At 44.4% G+C, this 25,049-nt stretch overlaps 1 protein-coding gene across 3 annotated transcripts in view; it reads right to left on the reverse strand.

The window, feature by feature from the left end:
* The window catches only part of LOC311150145 (ankyrin repeat and SAM domain-containing protein 1A-like), a gene marked incomplete at its 3' end in the record, with an annotated part of 115,094 nt that overhangs the window by 24,260 nt on the left and 65,785 nt on the right, over positions 1–25,049 (reverse strand). For all 3 annotated transcript variants that reach the window (XM_084187442.1, XM_084187443.1, XM_084187441.1), the window contains 2 exons: positions 20,224–20,744; positions 5,381–5,450 (listed from right to left, as the gene is read on the reverse strand). In XM_084187442.1, the coding sequence (XP_084043568.1) occupies positions 5,381–5,450; positions 20,224–20,744 (591 nt within the window). The remainder of the gene's footprint in view (positions 1–5,380; positions 5,451–20,223; positions 20,745–25,049) is intronic.

Below are 25,049 nucleotides of genomic sequence, written 5' to 3' on the forward strand. Positions count from 1 at the left end.
GTAGGCTAATGTTAACTAGCTGGCCTGGCGCATCGTTACCCATGAAAGGAAGTTAGGCTAGCGAGCAAGTATTTTAGCCAGGTAGCCTAGGACAACAAAAACTAAAAGCGTGTACTGTATGACAGAGTGATAGACGCTTTAGGCAACATGAAAGAGGAGGATGTCATTGGCATTTCTCTACAAGTAGGGTGAGTCAACATGTTTTTTCTACATGCACGCACACGCACACACAAATCAGTACCATGGACAGCCACATGATATTTAGCTTACGTTGATTGGACTAAATTGTTTTTGGTATCTTTTAGTTGTCTCTGTATTAAACTAAGCACAGGTGATTTGATGATGTTGAAATATTGAACTTAAAATGGTGTTGGAACAGTGGAGGCAGCTCTTTTCGACCTGCGGTAACTCTCCGTGGTTCTAAAGTAATGGTTGTTTAGTAGTCCGAAAATGTCGGAAACATTAACTTGCTTGACCATGCTGTTGGTCATGCTGTTTTTTAATTTTTTAATTTTTAATTTTTGGGGGGGGTCGATCAGCTTTAATATTGCAGATAGATTGTAACTGTTTGTTACATGTAAAATGCTTTGTATTTGTATTTATTAGGGATCCCCATTAGCAGCTACTCTTCCCGGGGTCCTAACACATTAAGGCACTTACATCACACATAAAACAAAATATAAAACAGTACATCATATAACATTATTACAGCACTACATAGCTAAAATACAAAATGTATAATACCACCATACAACAATATTACAATGTACGTGTGTGTAGAATGCGTGTGCTAGCGTGTGTGTGCGTATGCATGTGTCTATACCTGTGTGTGTGTGTGTCTCTTCACCGTCCCTGCTGTTCCATAAGATGTATTTTTATCTGTTTTTATAAATCTGATTCTACTGCTTGCATCAGTTACCTGATGGGGAATAGAGTTTAATGTGGTCATGGCTCTATGTAGTACTATGCGCCTCCCATAGTCTGTTCTGGACTTGGGGATTGTGAAGAGACCTCTGGTGCCATGTCTTGTGGGGTATGCATGGGTGTCTGAGCTGTGTACTAGTAGTTTAAATAGACAGCTCGGTGCATTCAGCATGTCAATACTTCTTACAAAAACAAGTAGGGATGAGGTCAATCTCTCCTCCACTTTGAGCCATGAGAGATTGACACGCATATCATTAATGTTAGCACCCCGTGCACATTTAAGGGCCAGCCGTGCTGCACTGTTTTGAGCCAATTGTAATTTTCCTGACCAGACGACTGAAAAATAGTCCAGGTGCGAAAAAACTAGGGCCTGTAGGACCTGCCTTGCTGATAGTGTTGTTAAGAAGGCAGAGCAGCGCTTTATTATGGACAAACTTCTCATCTTAGCTACTGTAGTATCAATATGTATTTTTAATTTTTTTTACCCCCTTTTCTCCCAAATGTCGATCTTGTCTCATCGCTGCAACTCCACAACAGGCACGGGAGGCAAAGGTCGAGTCATGCGTCCTTCGAAACATGACCCACCTAACAGCGCTTCTTAACACCCGCCCGCTTAACCCGGGAGCCAGCCGCACCAATGTGTCAGTGGAAACAAAGTTCACCTGCAGGCGCACGGCCAGCCACAAGGAGTCGCTAGAGCGCGATGAGCCAAGTAAAGCCCCCCCAGCCAAACCCTCCCCTAACCCAGATGACGCTGGGCCAATATCGCGCCACACTATGGGACTCCCGATCACGGCCGGTTGTGAAGTATAAATATGTTTTGACCATGACAGTTTACAATCCAGAGGTACTCCAAGCAGTTTAAATCACCTCAAGTTGCTCAATTTCCACATTATTCATTACAAGATTTGGCTGAGGTTTAGGGTTTAGTGAATGATTTGTCCCAAATACAATGCTTTTAGTTTTAGAAATATTTAGGACTAACTTATTTCTTGCCACCCATTCTGAAACTAACTGCAGCTCTTTGTTAAGTGTTGTAGTCATTTCAGTTGCTGTAGAAGCTGACGTGTATAGTGTTGTCATCTGCATACATACACACTGGCTTTACTCAATGCCAGTGGCATGTCGCTAGTAAAGATTGAAAAAAAGTAAGGGGCCTAGACAGCTGCCCTGGGGAATTCCTGATTCTACCTGGATTATGTGGACTTCACCGGACAGATGTCTAGGCCCCTTACTCCGTTTTTGTGATTAAACCACTGTCTTCTGATTGTCTCGGCCTTAAGCCTATATATCACGGTGGCAAGGCATATGAACTAACAGGTTATAGAGCAAACGCAATTATCACAACACATAAGTGTAATATGGCTTTTTGTCCCTGGCTTGGCTTCCCCAGTGATTTTACCCAAGCACCGTTACTGCTCATTGAGATAGTGCTGGGGGAGTGGGAGCCATAGAGATAGCACCAGTTTTACCTCTATGGTGGGAGCTGAGGGGGTCTAACTGGTGGTTAAGATGCTGTAGTTGAATTAGGATCTAATTCAGTGGCAGGTTAACAACCCAAACAACACATGGACCACAGCAGGAGCAGACAAGGGTAAAAACAACAGCTTTACTGCCGTGGGCTTGCCTAATTCTTGCCTTATTGCAAGTCTGCAAGGGAAAATGAGCTCATCCCCTAACATACATGCTTGTTCATATTTTAACAGCTCACTTCAATGCAGACCACAACAAACAAGCAAAAAACTGCCAGAATGCAATAACGAGATGGCCAACTGTTTTCATTTTTTCTCTTTTCATTGGAATATAGCCGTCAGCTTAAGAGTCAGGGTTAGGCTAGTTCATCTTCTTTCTGTGACTTTAAAGGAGAAGCATATTGTGGAGAAGAAAATGGGAGGATGGGGAGGACGCTGACAGGGATTGAGGCCATGGTTCTGGTTCACTACCACAGTCCCCGAGTGACCATCCATCAGTCCTAAAGGACAGGCCAGCTTCATGCTATAGGTGTGCTGCAGACAGTATTGCAGGCTAACATGTGTGGTATACAGTATTCACTGCACTGTGACTGCAAAGAGATTTGTTAAAATGGGTATATAGTAAATCCAATTTACGGTAATGCACCTGGTCCCGTCCTAGTTTAGCCATTTTGTCCAACAGCCACAAAGGAAACAAGGGCAAAACCAGCAGAAGTGGGGTACCAATCTGAGTCAGAAAACAGTGTCTGAATAGACAGCCTTAAACCAAGGACAGCCACAGTGTGGGCCAAATGGATCCATGTCCTTAAACCTTCTGCTTAGGCTACATATAACACACTGGGAATTGTTGAAGGTCATTTCTAACAATGGTCGATTCAACTCAACTATTGATCTACATTCAAAATATGGCCATGTCCTTCACTGGCACTAAAGTAATCGCTTGTGACCCACTATTATAACGGGTCCCTCTTATGTGCTATTCAAAGAGCCAGCTGTCCACCCGGATGGTACATTTGTGTCTCTGACTCAGTCATCACTAACATCACTCCATTCATCACTTCCCACATGCTCTCTATACCGTCAGTGTGGGTATCATTATTCAGGCATTTACTGTATCTTTCAATAGCCGGCTCAGTTCCCCGGCTTTAAGCTATTCACATGGATCAAATGACTGGTCTCCAGGGACCATTACAAAGCCCAAATAGCATACACATGAAGTGGTGGTGGTGGTGGGTTCACACACAAGCACAAATAGGATTCCAAGGCGTGAACAACAATGCCAGCTGCATTATACACTTTATTAAGACTAATCGATATGGCTTTGAAGAAAACAGAAAGCTGTGAAATGGAAAATACTAAAAATCATGAGGTACTTGTTGAATCATCTCGGCCAAAATAGCCAAGTGTGTAATGAAGAGTTTTATCTTAAAGCATCAGGGACACAGGGTTGGATTCACAGAGCACTTAATTCTAACTGTGGGATGGATTTTATTACACAAGAGGATAAAAGGAACATAAAATCTAGAAAAAATAAACTCATTTATTTATTCTATATATACCCATCAACATGCAGCGCTGACTATAGGAAAGATAATACAAAGCTGGACATTAGAAAGATGGGTTTTGAGTCTTAACGAGAATGAGTTGTCATATTTATGTAAAGTATGTAAATGTGTGTAAAGTACACTATATTATACAAAAGTATGTGGACACCCCTTCAGATGAGTGGATTGTGCTATTTCAGCCACACCCGTTGATGACAGGTGTATATAATCGAGCACAAAGCCATGCAATCTCCATAGACAAACATTGGCAGTAGAATGGGCTTACTGAAGAGCTCAGTGACTTTCTACGTGGCACCGTCATAGGATGCCACCTTTCCAACAAGTCAGTTCATCAAATGTCTGCCCTGCTAGAGCTGCCCCGGTCAACTGTAAGTGCTGTTATTGTGAAGTGGAAACATTTAGGAGCAACAACGGCTCAGCCGCGAACTGGTAGGCCACACAAGCACACAGAACGGGCCGCCGAGTGTTGAAGCGCGTAAAAATCGCCTGTCCTCGGTTGTAACACTCACTACCGAGTTCCAAACTGCCTCTGGAAGCAACGTCAGCACAAGAACTGTTCACCGGGAGCTTCATGAAATGGGTTTCCATGGCCGAGTGATGAATCACGCTTCACCATCTGGCAGTCCAACGGTCGAATCTGGGTTTGGCGGATGCCAGGAGAACAATTGTAAATTTTGGTGGAGGAGGAATAATGGTCTGGGGCTGTTTTTCATGGTTTGGGCTAGGCCCCTTAGTTCCAGTGAAGGGAAATCTTAACGCTACAGCATACAATGACATTCTAGACAATTCTGTGCTTCAAACTTTGCGGCAACAGTTTGGGGAAGGCCCTTTCCTGTTTCAGCATGATAATGCACCCATGCACAAAGCGAGGTCCATACAGAAATGGTTTGTCGAGATCGGTGTGGAAGAACTTGACTGGCCTGCACAGAGCCCTGACCTCAACCCCATCCAACACCTTTGGGATAAATTGGAACGCTGACTGCGAGCCAGGCCTAATCGCCCAACATCAGTACCCGACCTCACTAATGCTCTTGTGGCTGAATGTAAGTAAGTAAGTCCCCGCAGCAATGTTCCAACATCTAGTGGAAAGCCTTCCCAGAAGAGTGGAGGCTGTTATAGCAGCAAAGGGGGGACCAACTCCATATTAATGCCCATGATTTTGGAATGAGATGTTCGATGAGCAGGTGTCCACATACTTTTGGTCACGTAGTGTATATTAGAATAGGTTTAGTTCAAAATCCAGTTTTCAGTAGTGCAGGGAAATAAAAGTTGAATTTAGGTATGGATGTTCTTAAATAAAAGTGACGGGAAATTTAACCTGTACCATCTTCACTAAGCGGAGTAAGTGGATGAATTGCATATGCTATGATAATATCTTTAGTCATGTAAAATGCTTAGGGTGAGGGACTGTCATCTTACCTGGTGTAGCGTACTGCTGGTCTCTGGAGAAATCAATGCCTGCACCAATCAGTGTCATGATCTTCTCAATCTGAGGAGAGGAACAGAGCAGAGCGTCAGAGGACAAGACAAGATGGCTGCCACACCTCTCACCACCAAAGGGACAAGAGTTACCCCCATGCATTGAACACCACACTGCAGTACAGTAGCCCAAAATGAACCCTTATCAAAGCAGAACTTGGCTACATTACTTCAAATGAACCCTGAAAACTTTTAAGATAACGGTAGACAAATAATGTATAATCTTGCTGGCCAGACAGACCTGGGGGCTATGTGAAGAGAATTGGCTAACCAATATATAGACATGTTAGTAAGAATTGATACAAAATGACTGAGTGTCATGCTACAACTGTATTTTTAGAGGGACTGCAGTGTAGCCTGGTTCATTTCATTTCAACATTTCTTTCTTATGAGTCTTTGCAGCCTGCAGCCAAAACAATGTAACAATGTAGCTAGTCTCAATATTACAGCATGAGGAGCGAGCCATTTTTTCATTAATTCATTTACAGTAATTGATGGCAAACTGAATCAGACTTCAGTGGGACAGAACACACATTTCACTGGAGAAAAGGAACTGGGGTTGCATCATAAAGATGATTTAGGTGTTATTTCCCTACTTCTGGGACCTTTGGGTTTCCTGCTGTCTGCTTTCTAAATTTACAATAGACCACAATATGACCACCACCAGGCGATACATGCAAACCCAAGAGAGACTTGTTATTGAATATTCCCCAACTGAGCATGCCTCTGATACACACAGTACACACCTTCCCCATCACGTGCATCATCCACCTATACTATAGAGAGGATACACGGGTACACAAATCACCCATGCACATGAAAGCAAACCCACATACACCCACGCAGACACCCCCAGAGCCATCTCGACACTCATTCAGCAGCACAGCAAAGAAACAGCAGCAGCGGACCGTACAGCAGGGAGATTACACCTGTCACACACCACAGACCACTGTCACAGCCAGCCCTGGGATGGGGACAGAGACAGAGGAGGGCCAACAAAGACTGCTGTCAGAGCTGTCAGCCACTGTCAGCCAAACACTTTCATCTCCACCATACAGGATAGTATGTGCTCTGTCATGAGAGACAGGCTCTTTTCCTACGAGGCCCCTTTTTCATAGTTTGGAATGGATGGTTATTTCACGACTGACACTTCATTTTATCAGTGATCTGTGATCACTTTCAATGAGAGAAGTTATTTCACACAGGACTAATTTTATGGTTTTGATGTGAAAATCCTTGTGTTTGATGATGTGGTCAAATATCAACAGTTATTTTGCAACAGTTGTAAAGAAAAAGGCTAAAACTTTAAAAGCAATGGAATTTCGCTGCCTAAAGCACTTTATCATTTATGAAAGAGCTCTCTCTATTCTTTTTCGACTGCATCCAGGTGGGAGGTCAGATGCAGTGCAGATTCTGTTCCCCCCTCTCTCAGAAATTAGCTAAGGGTTACATTAGCATATTGTCTGATTTCACCTCTGGTAGAGACTGCATGCTGCCTAGAGGCACAAAAATACACTCCTGTAAACAGCATAACTACCATCTACTGTTCTGTACCACTACAGTAGACTAATTGAAATAAGGGGAATTATCCCAAATTATACACATTAGACCAGAATAATGGACTTTTAATGATATGTGCTTTTTTCCCAGTTTGTAGAAATGTGATTGTCCGTTTCTCAGGTCAATGCACAAAGAACCGGCCTGGCCTCTTATGTAACCTTAAAGTGGAAGAGGAGAGTGATGCATTAGCCCCACTTTGACAGGAGAAGACTACCTTGGAAATTATTTTAATTGGATACCTTAGTCAGTTTGCCACTTGAAGAGTCCATGCATTATTCCCAGCAAAAAGATAAGAGTGGAAATTAGTGTTGAGAGTGATTACTGTTCAATCATCATGGGAAGAGGTAGCTAACAATGATGGACACAATAAAACCAGGTGAATATGAAATGTCTAGCAATTGACCACGAGTATACTTTGAGGAATCTCACTCACTAGGGGCTTGCCTTGCAGACAAAGCAGTGAACAACAGACTACAGGTTAGACTGATGGAGTTAAAAGAGTATCCCAAAAAGGTTATTCCCAAAAAGAACACTCCTATTCACCTTCATCAAAAAGAAGAAGAGGAAGGCCCCACCACAGAAAGAGAAGAGGACCAGAGGAGGACCAAAAGATGTATGAAGGACGTGCGCTCTTACACTTTCAAAGGACTGAGATCTCAGAAGAGGTAGTGTAGGAGGCATCTGCTGAGAGAGAGTCAGGTTGTTTTCATTTTCATGTTCATTTCTATCCACAAATCATTTTTGGCCCAGCAGAGCAAAATGTGTGAGACCAGACCAGACTCCTCAAAATGGAAAACATAAAACAAAAGTCCCATATGGCCTTGGCAAAGTTTCTCACTGAAAAGAAGAACATCCTGCATCAAAAACTGAACTGCAATTGTGAGAGTACTTTGTTGATGAGCGATGCCCGGCTGTTTAAGATCTTAATGCATATTAGGTCATTACAGCATCAAAACAATTTTGTAAACCTATGAACCGGCATCATACAGCCATCCTGACGATCATTTAAAGAGCTGAAGTGTGTGGTAGTGTGTGTGTGTGTGGTATTACTCTTCTGAAGTCGCCTTTTCCATTATTCATTTTTGAAAGTTAATCACGATTACCTGCACGGAAGACACTGCATTTTCACTTCAATGCAGTGTGAAAGATGGAGATGAGAGAGAAATGACTTTGATCCCTTTCATGCTCTATCTCCCAATTCTACCACCCTACACTGTGAGGAGCAACACTCCATACAGAACAATAACCAGCCTCACCGTCACCCTAGACAGATCAGGAGCTGGGCGAGTCAGAAACAGCTTTAACACACTCACAAACCTCCCCACGCAGTGCCATCCGAGATAGCTCTCGTTTTACTGAGGGTTTTACCCTCCAGGTGTCAAAAAAAGGTATGTGCTTTCTGCCATTTACAACAATACTGGAGGCTCTGCTGACAAACAAAAATTAAAATAGCATAACAATCACAAACAGAAACACAAGCAACAGCTGGCAAATGGGACTTTTTATGACAGCTAGCGAAACGCTGGCTGACTCAGTCAGGTGATTTGAAAGAGAGGGGACCCAACTTCCCATCATCATCTGCTGCTTCTCCATCCCAGCCTCCACACTGGCTCTCCTCTCTGTGTGCTCACTAAGGATGAGGCAGATGCTCAAAAGAAGGGGGACAAGAGAGGTTAGCCTGAACCATCTGTGGAATAGGGGGGTTCACTGAGCTTATGATCCCACTCTATTCTCTTTTCCCCTCCCTCCTCATTAAGCAGTCCAATCCATGGCGCTGGCATTGATATCTTTACAATGTACACAGCATGGAATGACAGATCCCTCCTCCCATTGTATATCGCCATGCTGATGGGAAACCAATCTCTACCGCAGATAGACAGGCTATGTATGTGTTCATGAATGTGAATTCAATTAACCATCTTGACACTCATGGACAGTGATATTTATTTTCAAACAGGACAAGTTTATTATATAGGACTCAGTCGGGATAGAGGAGAGTTGGTAATGAGACATAAATACAAATAATAAATGAGAACAATGAACTTGAACAACAGCTAGATGTAATAACCATAAATCATGCTGGATAAAAGACAGGAAAGGGTAATACGGTCATGAACATTGTTGTAGGCTATTATTCAAAAGGACACATACTGTATTTTCCAAATATCTATTTATAGCTAGTGCAAAATATATTTTCTCAATGTTTATAACAAACGTCCATGGTCTCATAAGCTTCACTGTAAAATGTCTTCCCTTCCAGCCCTTATGTTGTAATTAACAGGAGAGATTGATAAATTGGGACAATAATTACTCTGTGGAGGAATGCTGGATCTCCTGTAAAATGGATACATAAAGCTCTAACTGTGGCAAATTGGGACAATAAAGATGACAGGACTGTGGCTTCATTAAGTGCTCCAGGCTCTGTGTTTGCCTAAGAATAAAACCTTGGGAGGGTCATCAGTTCCTAGTAATGAGCAGTGTTGGCCAATCCACCCCAGCAGCCCCTGTCTCTGTCTGTACTGTACACTGGTAATCTGTCTAGGAGCTGTGGCTCTTAGGGGAAAGTACTGGACTAATGCTATGCTACACCCTCGGATCTTATGGAGGAGTCTGCATTCTATGTCCTCCTTTCAACCTCAGGACGTTACCCTGACACCCCCCTCCAGCATGAGACTCCCAAGGTGCCAATAGCAGTGATTGGTGATATCACACAGATGTAGACACATCAAGCTGAGCTCCTAAACATACACACACAAAAAAACACTATGCTAGCACCATTCAACCTGGGGATTTCGGCTCTCCCTATCCGAAATAGAAATGGTATATGGTAAAGGGGGGAACTCCTGGTCCAATCCCCTTTAGAGGCCTTGACAGGCAGGTCTAATATACTGTGAGAGGCTGAGTAAATAAATCCTTATCTGAGCCGCCGATATAACAGCCTTGTGGTTCCTCAAGGGAGCGCTTATAGACCTACACACAACCAAGGGAGCGCTTATAGACCTACACACAACCAAGGGAGCGCTTATAGACCTACACACAACCAAGGGAGCGCTTATAGACCTACACACAACCAAGGGAGCGCTTATAGACCTACACACAACCAAGGGAGCGCTTATAGACCTACACACAACCAAGGGAGCGCTTATAGACCTACACACAACCAAGGGAGCGCTTATAGACCTACACACAACCAAGGGAGCGCTTATAGACCTACACACAACCAAGGGAGCGCTTATAGACCTACACACAACCAAGGGAGCGCTTATAGACCTACACACAACCAAGGGAGCGCTTATAGACCTACACACAACCAAGGAGGCTTCCCACTGGGACAGATACTCATGGCGAAACACAGCACAGACTAGAGAGAGTTAATATCAGAGATGAGGAACGAGAGCTGCAGAGCAGTGTGGGGTTTTACAGATTTAATCCATAAATAGACCTAGAGAGTCTCCCATTGTGAGGGGCTCTAGTCTCTATGAGCAGCATCTGCCTGTTACAATGACCAGGGGTCAGAGGTCAGCAGGGTGTTAAAGGTCAACAGCTAAGGAGAGAGTGGGTTTGCTACCAGGTGGGAGGGGGGTTGGTCAGAGTGACGCAAATAAAAAATTGAGAGAGAGAGAGAAGAGGGAGAGAGAGCAGAGAGGAGAGGCCATTTAGAGAGCCTGAACACAAAGATCACCCCCTCTAGGCTACACTGATGCATGCACAGTGGCTATCAACAGTCCCCAGAACACTTGATATATCAAGATAGCACAGTTCATTCCAAATCAAAATTAAATGAAAGTTTATTGGTCGCATCCACAGATTTTCAGATGTTATAGCAGGTGCAGCAAAATGCTTGTGTTTCTAGCTTTAACAGTGCAGTAATAGCAAAGTTGTCTAGGAGCTAGAAAACAGCACCATCTTGTCATCAATGACTTGCAAACTTCGTATGAATGCCTTCCACTATCTCTGAAGTAGAAGTCTTCACGGATCCACCTGTACCCGAACACCCGAGAACCGAGCGGGTCCGGATCCAGAATTCTAAATAATGTCACGGGTCTGGGTCAGATCTGTTATGATTGTCACGGGTCTCGAGTATGTTTAACTGACTTGTCTGGAAGGACCCATAATTTTAACTGACTTGTCTGGAAGGACCCATATACAGTTGAAGTTGGAAGTTTACAAACACTTAGGTTGGAGTCATTAAAACTTGTTTTTCAACCACTCCACACATTTCTTGTTAACAAACTATAGTTTTGGCAAGTCGGTTAGGACATCTACTTTGTGCATGACACAAGTAATTTTTCCAACAATTGTTTACAGACAGATTATTTCACTTATAATTCACTGTATCACAATTCCAGTGGGTCAAAAGTTGACTGTGCCTTTAAACAGCTTGGAAAATTCAAGAAAATGATGTCATGACATTAGAAGCTTCTGATAGGCTAATTGACATCATTTGAGTCAATTGGAGGTGTACTTGTGGATGTATTTCAAGGCCTACCTTCAAACTCAGTGCCTCTTTGCTTGACATCATGGGAAAATCAAAAGAAATCAGCCAAGACCTCAGAAAAAAACTATAGACCTCCACAAGTCTGGTTCATCCTTGGGAGCAATTTCCAAATGCCTGAAGGTACCACGTTCATCTGTACAAACAATAGTACGCAAGTATAAACACCATGGGACCACGCAGCCGTCATACCGCTCAGGAAGGAGACGCGTTCTGTCTCCTAGAGATTAACGTACTTTGGTGCGAAAAGTGCAAATCAATCCCAGAACAACAGCAAAGGACCTTGTGAAGATGCTGGAGGAAACAGGTACAAAAGTATCTATATCCACAGTAAAACGTGTCCTATATCGACATAACCTGAAAGGCCTCTCAGCAAGGAAGAAGCCACTGCTCCAAAACCTCCATAAAAAAGCCAGACTACGGTTTGCAACTGCACATGGGGACAAAGATCGTACTTTTTGGAGAAATATCCTCTGGTCTGATGAAACAGAAATATAACTGTTTGGTCATAATGACCATCATTATGTTTGGAGGAAAAAGGGGGGACTTGCAAGCCGAAGAACACCATCCCAACCGTGAAGCACTGGGGTGGCAGCATCATGCTGTGGGGGTGCTTTGCTGCAGGAGGGACTGGTGCACTTCACAAAATAGATGGCATCATGAGGAAGGAAAATTATGTGGATATATTGAAGCAACATCTCAAGACATCAGTCAGGAAGTTAAAGCTTGGTCACAAATGGGTCTTCCAAATGGACAATGACCCCAAGCATACTTCCAAAGTTGTGGCAAAATGGCTTAAGGACAACAAAGTCAAGTTATTGGAGTGGCCATCACAAAGCCCTGACCTCAATCCTATAGAACATTTGTGGCCATAACTGAAAAAGTGTGTGCGAGCAAGGAGGCCTACAAACCTGACTCAGTTACACCAGCTCTGTCAGGAGGAATGGGCCAAAATTCACCCAACTTATTGTGGGAAGCTTGTGGAAGGCTACCAGAAACTATTCACCCAAGTTAAACAATTTAAAGGCAATACTACCAAATACTAATTGAGTGTATGTAAACTTCTGACCCAATGGGAATGTGATGAAATAAATAAAAGCTGAAATAAATCATTCTTTCTACTATTATTCTGACATTTCCCATTCTTAAAATAAAGTGGTGATCCTAACTGACCTAAAACAGGGAATTTTTACTAGGATTAAATGTCAGGAATTGTGAAAAACTGAGTTCAAATGTATTTGGCTAAGGTGTATGTAAACTTCCGACTTCAACTCTAGATCCGAACGTGACTACTGCAGTAGAAAGGGTGAGAGCGAGAGAGCGAGAGAGCGAGAGCGAGAGAGAGAGAGAGATAAATTATATAATTTATGCTGCTGCTTTTTGCTTTTCACGAAAGTGGCACGTGTAGCTTGTTGTTGTTGGCCAATCATAAGTAATCAAAGTGGCAATAGGCTACAGTCATTGAGCCTCTGTGTGGGGCAAAAGTTGGGAGATATCTAATCAATGGAAGATGGAATTAAAATGATGGAATTAAAAGTTAAAAGGGAAGGATAGGCTACAATGACCCAGAGTCAACAGGTAGGCTGCTACATTATATTCTGAATGGAGTTGTTTGTAACTGTGTAGGATGAGAAAGCTCATGCAGCCTCAATTAGCCTAGCTAGCTAGCTTAACTAGCTTCTCCCGGTTTGATGCAGTCAAGACAGGTACCACGTAATTATATTGGATGATAAATAACCCAGCTAAGGCAGCTATTAGTCTACTAGAGCGCAAGTCGGCTTGGTTGGTTGCGGTCTCTCGTCTCTCCCTCCCTGTTCCCCGTGTCACTCGCTCACACTCACAGTAGCATACACACACAGCATGGCCGCTGCTAGAGCGTCACCTCTCACTACCTCCTCTCCCTGGTGGTTTATCAGCTCAGGTTAATAAAGTAGCTTAAAACATTTTATTTTCTGCTGCTTCCCTCACTCGGATCGGATCAGGTCTGGATCAGACCAGGTCTATACGGAACAGGTCTAGTTGTCCTCTGGTCAGGATGGGAAAGCATATTGGGTCCGGATGGGAAAGCCCCATGTCCATTTCGGAACAGGTCCAACTTTGTGGACCCGTGAAGGCCTCTACTCTGAAGCTCAAATCTGCATAAGAGAATGGAATCCAACTGCAGAGGACAACTCCCAGAATGGAATCCAACTACAGAGGACAACTCCCAGAATGGAATCCAACTACAGAGGACAACACCCAGAATGGAATCCAACTACAGAGGACAACTCCCAGAATGGTCCAAACAAAGAAAAAGGTAGGGGAGAATGAGTGTCCTCTCTATCCACCAGCCATATCTTCAGAGGATTGTCTGTTCTATAAGAGTTCTACAGAGTCCCCCGTGGTCCTCTGTAGCTCAGCTGGTAGAGCACGGCGCTTGTAACGCCAAGGTAGTGGGTTCGATCCCCGGGACCACCCATACACACAAAAAAAATGTATTATGCACGCATGACTGTAAGTCGCTTTGGATAAAAGCTCCTGAGTGGCGCAGTGGTCTAAGGCACTGCATCGCAGTGCTAACTGTGCCACTAGAGATCCTGGTTCGAATCCAGGCTCTGTCGCAGCCGGCCGCGACCGGGAGACTCATGGGCGGCGCACAATTGGCCCAGCGTCGTCCAGGGTAGGGGAGGGAATGGCCGGCAGGGATGTAGCTCAGTTGATAGAGCATGGCGTTTGCAACGCCAGGGTTGTGGGTTCGTTTCCCATGGGGGGCCAGTATAAAAAATAATAAAATAAAATAAATATTCACTAACTGTAAGTCGCTCTGGATAAGAGCGTCTGCTAAATGACTAAAATGTAAATGTAAATAAAAGTGTCTGCTAAATGGCATATTATTATCACACTTCAAAAGTCCAGAGGGTCCTTGTGGTTCTCCATTAGGGATAAGTGTACAGAGTCCCCCGCTGACCACCCCCGGTGATGACACACACCATACAGAGTTTGTTTTGATCCCAGCAGCATGTCCCATACAGCATGAGAGATTCACTGCTCTTATTATCCAGGGTCTCTAGCGCTCTCCTCTCAGGCACACAGAGAGTCTGTAAAAAGAGCTTAACCATCACTAAACAACCAGAGTTTACATTCAACATGCCAACAGATGCAGAACAATATCATAGCAACATGGATATAATCTCAAAACACAGCCTGTGGAGTTTAAAATGCCACAGAAGATAAATCTTTCAAGCTCGTTGGCTTTTTCCCATTTTATACTCCAATTTCAAGTTAATCAAATGCAAAAGCAAATATTTATCTGGAAATAAGGCCTATCCTTAAAGGGGCAATAAGCAGTTGCTACGTCAATTTTTTGACTTATAAATTAATTATATGTACCCATTGATTCTTGAAGAATATAACTTAGAAATGCCTCATGAGCTTAGTTCAACTGTCATACTCCATCAAAACCCAAAATATAAGCATGTTTTACGCCAATGTTTGTAAACAAAGTCAATGTAAACAAACACCGTTTAGCCTCAAAACATGGTTAAAACTATACTTTTTTTTTTATTATGGATGGTCAGTCCTTGCATCCATGAATTTGAGCGTGATCACATTTCTCCAGCCGCATCCCCCATCTTTTTACCAAAACAGTGGTGGGGAAGACACTTTGTTATTGTTTCAACTGCTGATTGACCCTTTAAAGAAAGAACTACACAACACAATTTATCAACCCCATTAAATGGCAGGTAAATGAAAAGACTTGAGCTGCACTATGTAAATCAGATAATTGATACTCACAAAGGCTGGCTTCATAGTGGTCATTGGATCCGTGGGGAGCGGGACAGAAAACGAAGCAAAAGTGAAGTGGGCTGTTAGATGACTGCCCTCTCTTCTCTAGTCTGTCAATACGTCGCTCTCTCACTCCCCTCCCATCTGTGGATCTACTCTAACTGGCCCACACAATGTGCCCCCTGGGTTGTCATGTTCAGTCTGATCCCAAGACCGAGACAAACCTGCATTAGCATGCGCCTTAAACACAAGCGCACACACCCTAACAGACAGACACACACACACCGTAACAGACAGACACACACACACACACACCCTTAAATGCGGGCATGTAGGCCAAGACCTCATGCAAGTCAAATCTCATTGTCGCCTTGCAAGAAGAGGCAGGCTATAGTCTTGTGTGTGTGTGTGTGTGTGTGTGTGTGTGTGTGTGTGTGTGTATGTGTGTGTGAGAGAGAGAGAAAGAGAAGAGGGTGTGAGAAAAGGAAGAGTTAGCAGACCCAGACACACAATTAAATAGCTTTTTTGGTGTCCTGGGACCCCTCGCCCACACACTGTCACACAGCTCAGTAGAGTGTTCCAGAGCAGCCAGCCGTGACCAGCAAGATGGCCGCCTGCACCCGTTAGCAGGCTGCTTCTCTTATCCTCACAGCAACAGATGGAGAGACAGGAGAGAGGGAAGGAAAACACAATAGAGAAAAGGGGAAGAAAAACTGCCCTACTTTCAGAGGATAGGCTATTCAAAATACAAAACAAAAGGGCAAGGAAACTTTAAAACAACCAAACCTTTGGTTAGTTTGCCTGCCTATTGCTTTAACTTGCAATGCACTTTCCATGAATGGTGTGGTGCAATGTACTTTTCCTGACTGATGTTTTCTTGAAAGGAGAAACATATGAGGAGAGGCACAGTCAGTGTGCTTCGGTGTTCCAGAGCAAAGATCTGAGATTCAGAGCTCATTAATATTAACCCAGCTCCTCTGAGACTGCAATAGGTTGAAGAGTACTGTAGGATTTTTTTATATTCTTCTCTTTCAATAAATTTTTCTAATTTTTTCATCTAGGCACACTTTCAAAGAAAACTGTAGAATAGGTGATGTGTCAGGTGTCCTGTAACCCAGCACAACCCTTCCTGGGTGACAGAGAATCACAGCCCTAGTAATAGTCCACCCACTCCTAGTGAAAGAAAAATGGATTAACTATTCAATAGACTTAAAAAGGCAATGAATAGTCATGAAGACGAGGACATCAAAAATGCAGAAAAATGAACTATTTCTTGCCACAGAAAATAACTTGCATACTGTACTCTCTCACACACAAACACACAAATACGCATAGGCTACATGCTAATCCGTGTGATGCGTTGAAAGGCAGCGCTGGGCTGTTATCTTGAACACTGCAGCTCAGAGTTTCTGCATTATGTGGTTGAGCAAACTGTCAACAGTGTGGCAGCTCTTCGGGCTGCTACACCACAATGAGAGATCCTATCTGACCAGCTGAAATCCTGCAGGCTGAGGGGGTGACAGAGAGATTGACAGGGAGCCTGTGCATACACAGACAAGAAGGCAATGATGGGTGTTGACTGCCTGGGACACGTCAGCTTCTGTAGGAACTAAGATCTTTGGTAACCTTGACATGAAAAGTGTCTGGATTTTCTCAAAATCTGTAGGTTTCAAAGACAGATCTCCAAAAACGGCACTACTTAAAGGCGGTACAATAACTCAAAACAGATCAGGGCATTCAAGAGGCCAAAGAACCTAAACGAGGTCTCCTCCTATCACCACCCAGGTTTGACTTAATTCACAGCCTGCCTCTAGGAAAGGCCACATGACATCTCCCAGCTCGATGACTCTATGAGGTGAGGTGTTAATCAAACTGTGGGTAATTACAGTGCAGTGTCTGATCTGACTCCTGTCTCACTCATAATGTAGGCTAGCCCCAGAAGCTACACTATCATCAGGAGGCTATAAAGTAGTCACATATTGCTGAAAGTTTCAGCAGGAGAATTAAAGATTCAAGCAGAAAGCTGTTCCAGTCTGGTGACACCATTACCCACTTGGGCCTGACTGCTCTGCACTACAGGAAGAAGAACCAGTGATAACCGTAAGACCTGCCTACTGGAGGTGACTGGATTGACAGAACACTTTGAGCTAATGGGACAAAGTTCATTCCGCGCAACTTCTAATGAACTGTCAACTTGGAGTCACTTTGAGTGAGCATGTAAGTCTTGTTAGTCAAGTGAGGTAATTCGATATTGAAGAACGACGTATCTATTTAGAAGGTGAACTCTGAATGACCTTGACGACGGTTGTGAAACAGACCGTTCAGAGCAAACATTTCAACAGTTGCTTCATGAAAGTAGGGTTTATATAATCATTTCTTAAAAAGTGTTCTTGTCTTACAGCTGTGCAAACAGAATTTTATGACTGCGGTCTCGATTCGAAAGTCTGTTCCCTTCAGTTCATCTCCCACCTCCTCTCTGTCAAGAGTGTAATAGCCTTTCTAGATGAGGGCTATTAAATAGGTGAGTGTGTTGAGGGGAGGTTTCACTGGCTCAGATAAACAGGCTATTGAGATAATGATCTGTGGTTCAGTTCCCTGAGTGGTGGTTGTGTGTCACACACTGACTGTCCCCCCCTTAATTCCTCTCTACAGCTGTCATCACAGCTATACTACTGGGGCTGAGTCTGAGTCATATGTGAGTCCGAAATGACACCCTATTCCCTAGGCCTATACAGAGCCCTGGCCAAAAGTAGTGCACTATATAGGGAAAAAGGTGCCATTTTGGATACAGCCATAACCTAGCTATTGCTATCATTCCTCTCAGTTGAGATGGAGGTGGGACACAAAAGGTTCTACTTGGGGTCGACTATCAATTATTTTGGCTGATGGAACAAAAACAAAATTCTCCCCTGCTCCGCCACCCCTCCTGGTGAGGTCAGGGAAAGGGGTCATCTATACTGAACAAAAATATAAAATGCAACATGCAACAATTTCAATGATTTTACGGAGTTACAGTTCATATAAGGAAATCAGACAATTGAAATAAATTCCTTAGGCCCTAATCTATTGATTTCCCATTAATGGGCAGGGGCGCAGCCATGGGTGGGCCTCGGAGGGCATTAGACCACCCACATAGGGGACTGTCCCACCCACTGGGGAGCAAGGTCAAGCCAATCAGAATTAGTTTTCCCCCACAAAAGGGCTTCTCAGTTTCATTAGCTGTCCGGGTGGCTGGTCTCAGACGATCCTGCAGGTGAAGAAGCCGGATGTGGAGGTCCTGGGGTGGTGTGGTTACACGTGGTCTGCAGTTGTGAGGCCGGTTGGAGGTACTGCCAAATTCTCTAAAATGACGTTGGAGGCGGCTTATGGTAGAGAAATGAACACATTATCTGGCAACAGCTCTGGTGGACATTCCTGCATTCAGCATGCCAAGTGCACACTCCCTCAAAACTGCATTGTGTTGTGTGACAAAATTGCACATTTTAGAGTGGCCTTTTATTGTCCCCAGCACAAGGTGCACCTGTATAATGATCATGCTGTTTAATCAGCTTGTTGATATGCCATGCCTGTCACGTGGACAAATTATCTTGGCAAAGGAGAGATGCTCACTAACAGGGATGTAAACTAATTTGTGCACAACATTTGAGAGAAATATGCTTTTTGTGCATATGGAAGATTTCTGGGATCTTTTATTTCAGCTCATGAAACATGGGACCAACACTTTACATGTTGCGTTTATATTTTTGTTCAGTATAGAAGCATACTGCTGTGCAGGACACTCAAGGTCGGGCACACAGGCAGGCTCTGCTCTGGCCACCTGCATACTAATGACAGAAACAATGAGCCAAGATATCGACCCCATCTCTAGGGTTGTGTAAAGGAACACCGACTGACCGCAGAGCAACGTGATCTGGTCACCGTGGAGAGGCTGCTACTTGAGCCCATGGCTTACTCTCTCTGCCTGGCATCACAGATGCATCATGGCATAATTCTGCCACAGACAGAATAGGGGAATGGAGTCATGTGGAGACGTTACATTGCCAGTTTGCAGACAATGCATTTAAATACCGAATCACTAAACAGAGGGAAGACAAAAAATCAAAGGTGGATTCAACGATCCATGCAGATAGCATCTCAAAATGCTATAATGGTGCAGTTACATGCATTCACAATTTGTTGTGGATAACAATTATTGCAAATGGCTCTATTTTAGAATACTGAATGGAAAATGTGTGTCTGTGTTCCAGGCAGCTCTATAAACAGTGTGCCCATCTCCAGGTGAACTCAGGTTACGTTGGAGTGTAACACCATGGCAACCTGAGGAGGCGGGGTCAGTCCTGAATGGAGGATAGAGCTACAGCTCAATGGCCCTCTCCTCCTCTCACTTCCCAAACCTTTTGTCTAGACCTATCTATCCTGTTACTTTTTCCGCTCATCCTCACTTTTTATCCCCATCTTTTCTTCACTTCTAATATCTCTCTCTCTTCTTTATTCTTCGTTATCTGCCCCTCAGACAGGCTATTTCAGTTCTGAATGGCTGGATATATAAAATCAAGAAAATGATCTTCTCAGCGACAGAATTACTGCAGTGATAGACTAGGTAGGGTTCCTATTCCAGCAGGGTTATTATACAGTTTTCAGGCAGAAAATGGCAGATATGAATGATTTCCTGACAGAGAGCTAACTTGGCTAAAGAGAGGGATTTGTGTGGATATCACTCATGCATGCCTAATGTTCCTGACTGTAGCTGAATACAGCTTAACCCCTCCAACTCTACATGACAACTCCATGATGAGGTCTATAGTGTCACTTCAGACACTATGGTATAGAATTCCCCCTTGATTTCTGGCCTATTAACGCTGGAGGGCTAGAGTTCTGTATATAGTAGAGGGCATGTGACTGTATCAATAGCAACAAGCATATAATAACATCTAACAAACAAACAGTGAGACTGAGCTCTTACCTCGTCCCATTCAGAGGCGAACGAGGGTGACTTCTCCAGCCTCTTTTTGGCTGCGCTGCAGTTAGAGACGGACTCGCTGCGGCTGCCCAGCCCTCCCTCCTCCTCGCTAGGCGGCGACACCAGCAGGTCTGAGTCCGACTTGGAAAAGCTGCGAGCCAGCTTCAAATCCCCAGGGGGGCGCATCCTGCCAGCAGGCACAGCCCCAGACCCAAAGTCCCTGTCTCTGTCCCTGGGCTCCCCCTTGGACACGGTGGCATAGATGGCTTTGGGGTCACAGTCTGTCAGGATGGCAGCCATGTTGATTGGATTGCTTGGAGGAGGCAGAGGCGGCGGCGGTTCTTCTGTTGCTTTGGTGGGTGCCGTTGGAGCTGGCGCGGGCTGTTGGCTGGACTGTGTCAGTACTCCACCTGGCAGGCTGCTGAGGGACTCTTCCCGACAGTCAAAGACGGGCGAGGATCCGTGCAGGAGGCCTGTAAACACTTCAGGTACTGCGACCAGGTCCTGGCCGAGCAGGGAGTTATCTGCAAAGTAGAGAGGGGAGAAAGAGAGTTAGGGCGAGAGACTAAAGAAGAGGGAGCAGGGAGTAAGGAGTTGTGCGTCAGGGAAGGCAGGAGGCCAGACTGAGACAGAGGGGAGATATCTACCAGGGCTAATAGGAACAACACCCACACAGCCCCAGAAACAGATCTGTGATTGTTTTCAAATGGGCATGAGAGAGAGGGAAAGAGAGCGAGAGGCAGACCTAGAGAATGCTGTCCGAAGCACTTGGAGAGTTACAGAATTCCAATCCCAGCTTGCAGCCATCTGACATCTCTCCGGGTGCTTGGAAGTTTGTTACATTACTCAATGCTCTGCAGTTCATTCACTCTTTCCATCCCTGCCTGTCTCTCTCTGTGTCTCAATCCCTATGAGCTAACCAGCAGCAGCCCCTGTATGAGGTCAGGTTCTACAGCAATGATAAAGCACTGAGGAATCCCCACAGGAAATCAGCAGAGGAAGAAACAGGATATGAGCAAGACAACAAGCATACTGCATATACTGTGCGCGCGCACACACACACTAAAACATATAGACAAATAGAAACGTACTTCCTCCGCCTTGAGTATATTCTGTACAGTTGATTCAGTTGAAAACAATACGCTTTCACCTCACAAAAACAGGTTCTCTCTCTCACTCGCTCTCCAAGGAGCTACTGCCACCCAAGCCTGTTTTTCCGCCATCAAATCGACCACAGGATGAGAGTTGAGCCAGGTTGTGCCTCTGTTCCCCTTCTGCCTGTCAAGCTCCCCCCTCTGTCCCTCCCTGCTAGCTAGTACTTCTTCCTGAGCCGGAGCTGTGTTGAGACAAAGCTGCAGCTGTATGACTGACTAGACCCCGACTGACTAGCCCCCGACTGACTAGCCCCCGACTGACTAGCCCCCGACTGACTAGCCCCCGACTGACTAGACTGACTAGCCCTTGACTGACTAGTCCTTGACTGACTAGCCCCCAACTGGCCGCTGACTGACTGGCCGCTGACTGACTGGCCGCTGACTGACTGGCCGCTGACTGACTGGCCGCTGACTGACTGGCCGCTGACTGACTGGCCGCTGACTGACTGGCCGCTGACTGCAGCTCCGGGAATGGAAACTCTGGGAACACTCGATCCACTCAAAAGTCTGACTCTTAGACACAATCCTGGTAATTAGGCTTCGGAGTCTGACACATGGTAAGTGTGTGTGTGTTGGAGTAGGGTGGGGGCCTGCTCTGTGCCGTACTGCCCTGTGTGTGTGTGTTCTCACTGCCACTCTGACATTCAGGGTGAGAGGGTCGTGGTGTTTGGTGACAGGGAAACTGGGACAGTGTCAGTGACGTCACAGCGGGGCAGTGACCCAGTTGGTCTGTTTTAGCTTTTCCTTCAGAGCAGAGGACAGATTGACAGAGACTGCAGATACACCAAGCATTCTCTCTCAACAGGACATAGGGTAGCCAATACCATTCAGTCATTCAAACAGCTATCAAAGGGATATATTAAACTCTATAAAGAGCTGCTGCGTTAGAGATGAATATCTGTCCGTGGGGAAACAGTAACAGTTACTCCACCCTGTATGTCAGCTGGGTAGTGATAAATACATTTCAACTAGGAGCTGGTACACTATGCTCTCTATGCACTGTTTAGCTCACAGGCCATTTGCAGTGAGGCAGAGTACCACCGCCCTGTGCCCATCTACGCTCAGCTGCCTGCTACTCAATTTGGAAAGATATGTGTGCCAGTGTGTGTGTGTGTGTGTGTGTATGTACGTGTGTGTGTGTGTATAAACATATGGAGAGACCACAGCCAAACACCCACCCAGTCCTTGGAAGCTGGAGAGCGTGAACGCCCAATGAGCGAATCGCTATGGCTCCCTCCAACAATACCCCACTGGGCTAACCCTAGAGCAGGGCGATATGGCCAAAACTCCATATAAATTGTGATAAATTGCCTGAATTGATGCGATATCGATAAATAGAATGATACGTTTGTAAAATGATTGTGCACCAGTTTTATTTTATTATCCTTTAAACTACTAGTTTGATGGTTGTAGCCATCAATTGTCCAATTAACAATCACCCATATTAGCAAACTTATTTCATTTCAAACTTCACATCTCTCTAGTATAGGCTACTTATCGTAATGAACAATATCAGCAAAATGCCTGCGATAAGTGATCGGTATGGTCGGTGTCAATAATTTTCGGTTTATCGTCCCAGCTCTAGTAACCATTTCCTTAAACCCCAGGACCCAGACTACTATACTCCCCAAGATTCAACGGTCTGACTGGGGCTGGAAACACTGAGCCAGTCAGTAACCCCTAATGAAAGACAAACGGATATTTACACAGCTTTTATGGAGGGATGAGGTCACTGGTTCCAGAACATGTGTGTGTGTGTGTGTGTGTTTCATTTGGCCTTGTGAGCTGCGAGTTTTACAAGTGATGTCATGCTAAGTCTTCAGTTACTGCTGTGTTTGATGTCACAGACAGTCTGCAGACCAAAGTAAATGTATTTCCAGGCCCTGGGGAAATTGCTTTTCGTTACTCAGATTGGAGAGCATATTTAGCTCTGTCTGTCATATGTTAGAATTCAATTTAGAACTACAGGCAAAAGTATTGATATTCTGACCTCAATCTTAATGGAAGAAAACAAATTATTCCATTTGACGTTATTTGTTAGAGGGGAACTTTTATGTATGCATGTGTATAATTACGAGAAGGGGAGTACTTTATAATGGACATTGTTGATGTAAACTATCCATTGTGTGACATATGAGACATACATTGATTAGTCTGAGTGTGTGCTGGAGAACACCCGAATTCCAGTCATTCACTATTGGCCAAGTGCAAGGCCAGAGAGGCTACTCTCCCCAGGTCCCCACAGCAGGCAGAAATCGATAAACGCATATGTGGTTTTCACTAGCAAAATAGATATGCCCTAAGAACTTAGCATTTCTATCTAGTGATGTTAGCCTTACGTATGGGTTGACTCTGGCCAAGGCCACATAACCTGATAGTCATAGGATATTGTTATGACTACGGCAGATAACTTTATCACTATGGGGTATGTGAAATCTCTTTAGCACCCAATTTCTTCCGTGTGTGAGAGTAGTGCACTATGCGTTGTAAGATGCCTGTGAAACAGGAGGCATGTGGAATCTATTGGACGTCTTCTGAGATTCCTTCCTGCTGAGGAAGACAAAGTGTGTGTGACAGGTGCTCTGGTCCCTCTCTGCTGCTACTGACATACAGTGGGGGAAAAAAGTATTTAGTCAGCCACCAATTGTGTAGGTTCTCCCACTTAAAAAGATGAGAGAGGCCTGTAATTTTCATCATAGGTACACGTCAACTATGACAGACAAATTGAGATTTTTTTTCTCCAGAAAATCACATTGTAGGATTTTTAATGAATTTATTTGCAAATTATGGTGGAAAATAAGTATTTGGTCACCTACAAACAAGCAAGATTTCTTCTTTAAGAGGCTCCTCTGTCCTCCACTCGTTACCTGTATTAATGGCACCTGTTTGAACTTGTTATCAGTATAAAAGACACCTGTCCACAACCTCAAACAGTCACACTCCAAACTCCACTATGGCCAAGACCAAAGAGCTGTCAAAGGACACCAGAAACAAAAACTGTAGACCTGCACCAGGCTGGGAAGACTGAATCTGCAATAGGTAAGCAGCTTGGTTTGAAGAAATCAACTGTGGGAGCAATTATTAGGAAATGGAAGACATACAAGACCACTGATAATCTCCCTCGATCTGGGGCTCCACGCAAGATCTCACCCCGTGGGGTCAAAATGATCACAAGAAAAAAAATCCCAGAACCACACGGGGGGACCTAGTGAATGAACTGCAGAGAGCTGGGACCAAAGTAACAAAGCCTACCATCAGTAACACACTACGCCACCAGGGACTCAAATCCTGCAGTGCAAACGTGTCCCCCTGCTTAAGCCAGTACATGTCCAGGCCCGTCTGAAGTTTGCTAGAGTGCATTTGGATGATCCAGAAGAGGATTGGGAGAATGTCATATGGTCAGATGAAACCAAAATATAACTTTTTGGTAAAAACTCAACTCGTTGTGTTTGGAGGACAAAGAATGCTGAGTTGCATCCAAAGAACACCATACCTACTGTGAAGCATGGGGGTGGAAACATCATGCTTTGGGGCTGTTTTTCTGCAAAGGGACCAGGACGACTGATCCGTGTAAAGGAAAGAATGAATGGGGCCATGTATCGTGAGATTTTGAGTGAAAACCTCCTTCCATCAGCAAGGGCATTGAAGATGAAACGTGGCTGGGTCTTTCAGCAT

The sequence above is a fragment of the Coregonus lavaretus genome (assembly GCF_964263955.1).
Source record: "Coregonus lavaretus genome assembly, chromosome: 22".
In the NCBI taxonomy this organism is placed as follows: Eukaryota; Metazoa; Chordata; class Actinopteri; order Salmoniformes; family Salmonidae; genus Coregonus; species Coregonus lavaretus.